This window comes from Alligator sinensis, unplaced genomic scaffold (assembly GCF_000455745.1).
Source record: "Alligator sinensis unplaced genomic scaffold, ASM45574v1 scaffold520_1, whole genome shotgun sequence".
NCBI classification, from domain to species: Eukaryota; Metazoa; Chordata; order Crocodylia; family Alligatoridae; genus Alligator; species Alligator sinensis.
In genome coordinates this window covers 2,379,643-2,389,479 of record NW_005842064.1, presented here as the reverse complement: position 1 = coordinate 2,389,479, position 9,837 = coordinate 2,379,643, and the positions used below count along the sequence as shown (strand labels likewise).

Sequence of the window (9,837 nt, the reverse complement as noted above, 5' to 3'; positions counted from 1 at the left end):
AAAGGTCTGCGTTTTGAAAAAGCAAAAAAAAAAAACAAACCAAAAAAACCCCCCCCCCCCCCCCCAAAAAAAATTTAAAAACCCTCCCTCTGGGATTCTAAGTATCTTTTCCTTTTTATTGAAGGAACAAGTTCCCCTTTGATTAGAGCTTCAAACCCCAGCATCTGTGTGTGAGAAAACAAAAGTATCTTATGAGTTGGAGTCACTCCTTTTAGAATAGGGATGTCTTTGTGCAGCTCAGACAGTGAATCCTGGCCATGCACTTGCCTAATAAAGGGCTTGGAGCAACCTGTGAGTTATGGGTACTCAAAAATCCTCTGCATGGAGGTGAACTGTTTTGAGATTGAGTGATGACACCCCAGTTTGATCCATAAGTTAAGCAGTTTTCTGGCTCTGGTACCAGTACTAGTATGGTGTTAAGGCTTGTCTCTTTAGCTGGGAGATATATAGCTCTGCAACCTGGCTATTCCCCCTGATTTTCCAGGAGCATCTCCTTAACAGGAGCACGGTGTACCTTGATGGGCTTCTGGGCATGAAACCCCTGGCATATCAGGCAGCATCTTAAGGATACCAAGGCAGACCCCTTCTCAACCATCAGAGACTTCCCATTTGCCAGGAGGGACTAAGCTTGCCCTTTTCATTGCTGTACACAGCTCCTGGCCCTCCCAGCCCCAGACTACTGGTAGCATTGAGGGCAAGGCTTGTCTTGCCAAGCATGGGCCCTGATCTATGGATACCAGAGCCATGTGACTTATCCCTTCTCTCTTGTTCAGGGTGCTACTGGTTTCCCTGGTGCTGCTGGAAGAGTTGGTCCACCTGGCCCTGCTGTAAGTATCTCCTTTCCCTTTACTTTGCTGGTGGTACTGGGCAATACGGGTGCTAGGGTGGGAGGCTCTTGGACAAGTTATTGGGTCCTACTGGCAGGGGCAGAGATGGCTGGCAGGTCTACCAACCTCCTGTAACCATAACTGGGGAGGATGGGCAGTGACTACAGTGAAGAGCTGAAGGCCTGGAAGCCAAAGGAGGAAGCATATAGGCCTTCAGTGAACATAAGGGACCATGGCTATGCGCCAGAATGGCACGGTTGCTGTGCTGTAGAGATACCTTGATGGCTTAGAGGGTTTTAGAGGACTTCAGGTTTCCAGTGGGAAATGGGACCAGGGCTGTGCCTGGGGATGATATGGGCAGCTTAGCAGCAGGAGAACCTGCCTGCCCCATGGTGATGCTAGGAAGTGGAATGAAGCTGTCCCTCAAACAGGAGGTGCTATGCTGCTTGGGGAGGAGGGATGAAGGGGGAGCTGCAGCAAGAAGGTGATATGGCGGCTCTTCCAAATTGCATGACTCATGGCCTGACCTCTCCTCTCTTCTCTCTCACAGGGTAACGTCGGTCTCCCTGGCCCATCAGGCCCCAGTGGAAAAGAAGGCTCTAAAGGACCCCGTGGTGAGACTGGCCCTGCTGGACGCCCCGGTGAACCTGGACCTGCTGGCCCACCAGGACCTTCTGGCGAGAAGGGCTCTCCTGGTGGTGATGGTCCCGCTGTAAGTATCTACTCAGTTCAGCTTTGGGCTCCTAAGGCTAGTTGGGCCCAAGGCAGGTGTCTGTTCAGGGCAAATGGCTTTCAGAGCAGATGCTCCAAAGCACAAGGAGAGGTTTTGTCCCCCATCCCTCAGTGCAAAAGCTGCTAATCTGACAGCCAAATCTCAGTGCTTTGCATAAGCCACTGTCATGTATCACCTCTGTGAATTATTACCTCTTCACATATCTACAGGGAGTGAGCAAGCCCCAGGCTCAGCACTTCTTTCACCTAGAGGTGCCCTGTGACCTTGGGGCATCTCAGTAATTCTGCTAGGTGTGTGCTCTCAGCATGCAATTGCACCACACTTAACCCAAACCCAGCACTTGCCCTGTGAGCTGAAGTCCAGACTCTCTTGCTTTCAGGCTGGGTGTCCACCCCTGCCCCAAGGTGTGTGCCAGCCTGTGGGAGGATATCCCTTCCTGATCCCAGCTTCCCTGGGTATCCACTTGTAGCTGCATAGTGGCTGTTCTGACAGTGGTCAAGCACCTGTGCACAAGGTATTGTCTGTGTCTGCTCCTATCTGACCTGGTCTTTCTCTCCTTCAGGGTGCTCCTGGTACTCCAGGCCCACAGGGTATTGCTGGACAGCGTGGTGTAGTTGGTCTTCCTGGACAGAGAGGCGAGAGAGGTTTCCCTGGTCTCCCCGGCCCATCTGTGAGTATGACTTAAAATCTGTACACTGAGTATAAGAGAACCAGCATGGCTCCATTCCCTTCCCTCTGTCCCCAAAAGCCTCCAGGCATAGGTTGACTTAATGGACCAGCTGAGCCTCTCCTTCCAGGCTGATCTCCTCTGCAGGAGAAGCTGTGGGGGTGAGAGAGAGGAGCTCTGAGGGAGCTAAGGCTGGTTCATTTTTTCCCCATTGCAAGGTGCAATTGGGAGCTGTTGGGGGCAGGAATGGAAGCTCTCTCTCCCGTAGTCTGTGGGAGATGTTCTATCCCAGAGAGAAGAGAGGAAGCATATTGGGGAGCATGTGATCTTTGCTCTGGGATGCTGGAGCTGAGCTCCTGGGAGTAGCTAGACCTTTGCTCATGGCTCCGCATGGACACCCATCTCAGGTTCAGTTTAGAATGAGATCCAGTGCTGGAAGGAGTTCTCTGCACATGGGATTCACCACCTCTGCCTTCATGAGCCTGCACTTGAATCTGGACTGAACTGCTCTAACATGGACTGTCTCTCCCTCTCCTCCACAGGGCGAACCTGGCAAACAAGGTCCATCTGGCTCCTCTGGTGAACGCGGTCCTCCTGGCCCAATGGGACCACCTGGCTTGGCTGGACCTCCTGGTGAAGCTGGACGTGAGGTGAGTGGCTCCTGTATTTGTATTGTCAGGACTTTGCCATGGCTCTCTTCCCAGGCCTGGGCAAGACTGGGAAACATGAAGGCCCAGGCCCCATTGGTCTTCTTGCCTCCCCTATGTAAACTCCAGAGCCCTCATAATGGTAACTAGAAGCAACTGATTGATCAAGTGCTACCTCCCCAGCTCCATCACCCACCAGGACCACCAGAGGCAGAAACACAGACAGGCAGAGGTGGATCCTTTCCCCTGGCCTGATGCTCATGTGATGCCCTATAATTTGTTCCATCTCAGGGCAGGAAGTACTGGTAAACTCACCTTGCCCCATGACTGTTCTGGGCGGCCTAAGGCCAAATAGCCATCTGGCCTGGCTAAGCATGCACTCAATGCAGTGTCCAGGAGAGGGGGAGCACCCAGGTTTCTTGGAGAACAGGATTAGCACTCCAAGAGCAGGGTGATGAGCCCTATGGGGCACAGAGGTCAGGGGATAGTCCAGTTCCCAAGGGGAACAGAAGCCCTTCCTCTTCTATCCCTCTTTTTGTCTCTAGTTGTCACCCGTTGCGGCTGACTGAAGGACCTAGACCCCCTGTCCAAAGCTCAGGCCTGAATGTCTTCTTACCCACATCCTCATTACTTTATCCAGGCCTAACACCATTCCTTTGCTTTTCCTCAGGGTGCTCCTGGTTCTGAAGGTGCTCCTGGTCGCGATGGCGCTGCTGGTCCCAAGGTGAGCTATACCCTGAGTTGCTATGGCAGGGAGATTTTGCACTGGAGGGAGGGTGCTGATCCCAAAAGATTAACATTAATTCCGTTCTGTGCTTCCCTTACCCCTCCTTCTCTCTCAAAATAGGGTGACCGTGGTGAGACTGGCCCCTCTGGTCCTCCTGGTGCTCCCGGTGCCCCTGGAGCTCCTGGCCCTATTGGCCCTGCTGGCAAGAATGGAGATCGTGGTGAGACTGTAAGTGATACCTCCTTTCCTTCCTTCTTTCCTCAGCCCTGTAAGGTGCAGAACTAATGCCCTGGCTAGAGCTGGGAAGAGAACCCAGGGGTCTTGTCTCCTAGTCCCCTGCTCTAACCACATGGTAAGGGGCAGTCCCAAAGTTGAGAACACAACCCAGGAATCCTGGATCCCAGTCCTCTGCTCTGACCACTAGATAATGCTTATTCACAGAGCTGGGAATAGACCCCAGAATAGAACTTATGGCAATATGAAGTGATTAACCCAGTCATTAAAAAAAGCATCGAATAAAACTTCTCTTGGTATCATAGAGCCCCTTTGCTCTAACTTACTAAACCAGACTCCTTTTCAGAGTCAGACATAGAATTCAGTCCTGACTCTCAGCTCCCCAGCTCTCACTGCTGGACTACACCACTCCCCTCAGAGCTAGAGATGGAAACCAGGTGTCTTAACATCTGGTCTGCCCTCCCCCAGCCACTAGACTGCAATCCCCACTCTGATGCAATGCTTAGGGAATGGACTCAGTACTGCTTTCACCAGCCCATGGATGCTCTAACTTTTGCCCTTCTCTCTCTCTTCCCTTTCCTAGGGTCCTTCTGGTCCCGCTGGCCCTGCTGGTCCTGCTGGTGCTCGTGGTCCTGCTGTAAGTTATGGTTCAAATCCTCCCCCTCTTCCACCATAGATGTTCTAAAAGAAGTGGGTTATAAATCACCCTCGCAGGCACTCAGCAACATGATTTCTCTTCCTCCTGCAGGGTCCACAAGGTGCCCGTGGTGACAAAGGTGAAACTGGAGAACATGGTGACAGAGGCATGAAGGGTCACAGAGGATTCCCTGGTCCCCAGGGTCCCTCTGGTCCTGCTGTAAGTATGGCTGACTCCTGCTTTCATGATAAAACCAGGTCAGGCAACCAAGCAGTCTGAGTTGCTTCCCCTGCTAGGCCTGGGATATGGGAGAAGAGAGGAGAATGGAGCAAAGACTCCCTTCTTGGTTTGTTGCCCCAAGTTTGAACCAGCTAAAGGCTTTTGATAATGAGGAGATGCTTCATCATCAGAGGCAAGCCTTGGACCTTGTGTGGCTCAGCAGGACAGTTTCTGGAGCTGAGGAGAACAGGTGTTAGGCCTGCCTCAGGTCAAGGGTGTCCTTAGACTTGTGGATGCTGAAAAGGGCAAGCTTTGTGGCTGCCCTTGAACATACTGAGGCTTTAGACCTCAAAGTCATGTTTGGGCAACCCCCAGACCTTAGAACATAAGTCAACAGCTGCACCCTAGAACCTCCAAAACTTCCCTAGTGTTTGCCCTCTCTCTCATACCACAAGTGTTGGAGAAGGTTAAATATTGTGAGCCCCCATAGAATATTCCCTTTTTGTTAACACCCCTGTGCTACCTATGGGAGCATCTAGGTTGATGGCTGAACTCACATTTGCTTTCTGTTGTGCCTAGGGCTCTCCTGGTGAACAAGGTCCTTCTGGAGCTTCCGGCCCTGCTGGTCCAAGAGTAAGTATGACTCATTCTTTGTTGTAGCCAACAGTTCCCAAGTCAGTTCTATATATGCAATGTAGACTCCCAAGGCATTTGGAAAATCAGTATCTTAAAGGAAATTGAACTTAGCCTCATAACAGGCAATGCAGGATCTTGTATCGCTGACTGTGTGGAACATGGATGTACTGCTGTTGGTCAGGTATGAAGCTAGGGACAGGACTGTAGTGAGTTGTATTGACTCTGTGGATGTGCCTTTAAAACAGAAGCCAAACACTGTTTGGGTGGGGAAATCCTCTCTCAGATGGTGGCAATGATGGCAAGACAACAGAAGGATTCCAGGTGACAAGGAAACTTCAGAGCAACTGCAAGTTGCTTCTGAGGGTATCACACACCATTTAACAAGATGCATGTAGAAGGTCTGGGTGGAAAGGCAGTCTCACAGAGGCAGCAAGTCCATTGGCCCAGATCTGCTCTCTGTTGTTCTCTGTTCCCTGTTGTACCTGGATAAATCTGCAGTGACTTCACTTGCTTCAGGGGAGTAATATGTTGAATTCATCCTTATGTAGCAGAAAAACAGAGCTTGATCTGTGGAGCTTCAGCCATTGATGGCATATGAATTCCTAAGGCAGATAAGAGAAATGAGATGAGAGAGCTGGAAGGGGATGAAGACAGGTAAAAAATAGATCAAAGGGATAGATAGCCTTGATGGAAAGGACAGGGTAGCTGGAGTGTTTTCCTTTTGTTTTGTCTGTCAAGCTGAACATGCTACCACCCACTAGTCCCTCTCTCCTGACAAAGCCTCACAAATCTATTCTTGTTTCTCCCCTACAGGGTCCTCCTGGCTCTGCTGGCACCCCTGGCAAAGATGGTCTGAATGGTCTCCCTGGCCCTATTGGTCCACCTGGTCCCCGGGGTCGCACTGGTGATGTTGGTCCTGCTGTACGTATTCCCCTCTGGGGGTCTGGCTCTTGGGATACTTTGGATACCAGGTAAAATGACACCCTCTCTTCAACTTTCGTTGCTCTTCTCCTCCAATAGGGTCCCCCTGGACCTCCTGGGCCCCCAGGTCCTCCTGGTGCACCCAGCGGTGGCTTTGACTTCAGCTTCATGCCCCAGCCTCCTCAGGAGAAAGCCCACGATCCTGGCCGCTACTACAGAGCTGATGACGCCAACGTGATGCGTGACCGTGACCTGGAGGTGGACACCACCCTCAAGAGCCTGAGCCAGCAGATCGAGAACATCCGCAGCCCCGAGGGCACCAGGAAGAACCCTGCCCGCACCTGCCGTGACCTGAAGATGTGCCACAACGACTGGAAGAGTGGTAAGCGTCTCACCTGCCCGTTCAGCTTCCCTGACTCCTCAGCACAGTCACCACCTCTCAAGGCTGTATCCCACGCTGCTTTCATTCTTTACTCTCCCCTTCACCTGCTCTCTCTCCCCCTCTCTAAGCCATTCTCTCAAACTCTTCATCTTTCATCCAATATTACTGCTTCCTTCCTTTCTCATTCACTCCTCCTTCTCCTATCTCCCCAGGCGAGTACTGGATTGACCCCAACCAGGGCTGCAATCTGGATGCCATCAAGGTCTACTGTAACATGGAGACTGGAGAGACTTGCGTCCACCCAACCCAGGCCACCATCGCTCAGAAGAACTGGTACATGAGCAAGAACCCCAAGGAGAAGAAACACATCTGGTTTGGCGAGACAATGAGCGATGGCTTCCAGGTAAGCCCAGAAACTGGTGAAGGGGAAGCAGGGCCATGAAAAGCAGAGGCAGCTTGGGAGATTCAGCGGGGAACAGGACCTGGTAAATAATGTTGTCTCACCCTCTCTCTTTCCTTCTTCCTCTCTCCCTCCGCCCTCTGCAGTTCGAATATGGTGGGGAGGGCTCCAACCCAGCTGACGTTGCCATCCAACTGACCTTCCTGCGCCTGATGTCCACTGAGGCCTCCCAGAACATCACCTACCACTGCAAGAACAGCGTGGCTTACATGGACCAGGAGACTGGCAACCTGAAGAAGGCTCTGCTCCTTCAGGGCTCCAACGAGATCGAGATCAGAGCAGAAGGCAACAGCCGCTTCACCTATGGAGTCACTGAGGATGGCTGCACAGTAAGTCATAAACTCTCTGTCCCCTGGGGCTTGGGGTCAACAGCAGCTGATGAGCACAAGCTTCCCCTAGCTAAAAAGGAGCTTTTAAATAGGCTATAATGTCCGGCTGGTTGGGGTGTGGGGGAGGTTCCTGTTGAAAGAGACAGTGGAGCTCTAATTTGGTTTTCCTGACAATGTACATTTGTGGCTGAGGTTTCTATAGCTTGTTCAATCCTTCAGTAAGGATTTGAAAGTTCAGGAAAGGATCTCACTGTGTCACTGATTCTCATCCCCAGTTTCCCCAGTTCTGTTTCCCCCTACCACTGCACCTCGCTCCCTTGAACAGCTGTGAAGGGATTGCAGGCTGCACTAGACTGTCTGACAGACATGTTCCTTGTGGCAAGTGAGTCTATAGAGGCCCTAATGTTTGTCCATTCCCTCCCTCTCTCCCCGCAGACTCACACCGGTGCCTGGGGCAAGACAGTCATTGAATACAAAACAACAAAAACCTCTCGCCTGCCCGTCATTGACGTGGCTCCCATGGACGTTGGAGCACAAGATCAGGAATTCGGAATTGACATCGGACCTGTCTGCTTCTTGTAAACCGGAAATAAAACCCAACCATAAAGAAAATAAAAAACAGCCAAAAAAGGAGAAAATTTCACATGGACTTGAATTCGTGTTTTTTTCTATCCATCATCTCTAAAACTATTTTCGTTTCCGTAAAAAAAAAAAAAAAGCATTAAACCAAAAAAATAAAAATAAATGACTTTTCAAAAAAAAATAAGGAAGTGGGTCCACTTGCTTGACATTTCTTTTTTTTTAATTCCTGAAGACAGCTTGGGGTTGGTCTGGTTATTTTATTTTTTAATAATGCTATCTCGGGACCACTATTTGCACAAAAGAAAAACCCCTACAAAATGCAATTGACCCTACTAAAACACCAAAGTCACAACAACCTGCTTTGAAGTCTGTGGCAACAAGAGCAAGGCTAAACTTTTTTAACGTGGTTTAGAACCTGCATTCCCCACTCCACTCCCTTCCCTTCCAAAGCAAAGATCTCTCCGTATAACCTGGAGTTGGAGAAAATTACCAAAATTAACTTACAGCCGACCTTTCTCTGCTCTAGTATATATATATATATATTTTTATACCACTGAAAGGAAGACTCTTACAATCATGTGTAATGTACCTTTTTTTTCCTTCTTTCATTTGTTCAGGCAGCAAAAGAAATAAATGTGAGAACAGCTTCAAATGCAGTTGGTTGTAATTGTTTCCCTGAGCAAAACCGTTAGGATGGAAAACAGCCAGGATTTTTCATTCATGTGTTGACCTTTTAAAAACTAAAAACTTTTGAGCAGAATAGCTGGGAGATCATATCGGCTTAGAAAACGGCAATGTTTTGTTGGTGAACAGTGAAGGAAAAAAAATAACAACACCCGAAGCAGAGAAAATGTTATGTTAAATGTATATTATTGTTGTATGGAAGGCTACCTCACCACTGTGTTTTTCAAGTAGTTTTAGGTTCATTTGGTTTTTTACTGACACCAGGTTGTGGAGTGGGGGGCATTTGAATGCCAGGTTTAGTTCAAAGGTGCTAACTTTGTCTCTTTATTTTTTTTAGCTTGCTTTGTTAATATTTTTCAATTCTAGGTCCCTTTTTTGTTGGAGGTTAAAACTCTGCAAAAGCCAATGCAGGAAAAGGTGACAGTAGGGACCGTTTGGTGCTATAGCAATAGGACTGTTGTAGAGAAAGAAACTCCATTCTTTTGCTGCCCAGGCTCAACTTGTGAATTTCTTTAAAGGTGCTATTTTTGAAAAGTCCTACAAACGAGGACGCATAGTCACGCAAACTAGATCCAAAGAGCCTCAACAGGGAACCAAAGTGTGTGCAATCCTGTCTTTCCAGAGTTAAGCAGGTGGATTCCATTTCTGCTTTCCATCTCACAGTCATTCATCCCTCTCACTCATCTGTGTGTCCCCTCTGCTGCTCTCTCTTCTCTTCCGTCCCTCCTGCGCACACTGCTCCAAAGCCCTCTCACTCTTCTGCCGGCCTCTGCAGCTTCTCTGTCCTTCCTCATTCTCTTCTCTTCCCATTCTTCCAACTCTCTCTGTGGGTTTCAAAGCAACCCCCGTGCAAAACCATTCCTAGCAAGAGGCAGATGTTCCAGGGAGTGCGAACGACCAAGGATTCTGTACCTATTTTGTATATGTATAATAATTTGAGATGTTTTTAATTATTTTGACTGCTGAAATAAAGCATGTGAAATGATCCAAACAAACCTGTGGTGCTCCAGACTCTTCTCTCGTGCATGGCATATCCGCTGACAGGCTCCTGGGAGGGTCCAGCTGCTGGCTTGGGGGGGTAGCACTCCGTAGGCAGGGCCAGCAGGGATGGGGGACAGGAGCTTTCTTCCTCTAATCCACTTTCCGCTCTTC

General features: G+C 49.6%; 1 protein-coding gene across 1 annotated transcript in view; it reads left to right on the top strand.

The window, feature by feature from the left end:
* Positions 1-9,680, top strand: part of COL1A1 (collagen type I alpha 1 chain) — a 27,842-nt gene extending 18,162 nt beyond the window's left edge. The window contains exons 38-51 of the mRNA XM_006023325.3: positions 774-827; positions 1,378-1,539; positions 2,123-2,230; positions 2,770-2,877; positions 3,545-3,598; positions 3,722-3,829; positions 4,419-4,472; positions 4,584-4,691; positions 5,271-5,324; positions 6,141-6,248; positions 6,348-6,630; positions 6,843-7,033; positions 7,177-7,419; positions 7,855-9,680. Of these exons, the coding sequence (XP_006023387.1) occupies positions 774-827; positions 1,378-1,539; positions 2,123-2,230; positions 2,770-2,877; positions 3,545-3,598; positions 3,722-3,829; positions 4,419-4,472; positions 4,584-4,691; positions 5,271-5,324; positions 6,141-6,248; positions 6,348-6,630; positions 6,843-7,033; positions 7,177-7,419; positions 7,855-8,001 (1,782 nt within the window). The 3' untranslated portion in view covers positions 8,002-9,680. The remainder of the gene's footprint in view (positions 1-773; positions 828-1,377; positions 1,540-2,122; positions 2,231-2,769; positions 2,878-3,544; positions 3,599-3,721; positions 3,830-4,418; positions 4,473-4,583; positions 4,692-5,270; positions 5,325-6,140; positions 6,249-6,347; positions 6,631-6,842; positions 7,034-7,176; positions 7,420-7,854) is intronic.
* Positions 9,681-9,837: the final 157 nt, after the last annotated feature.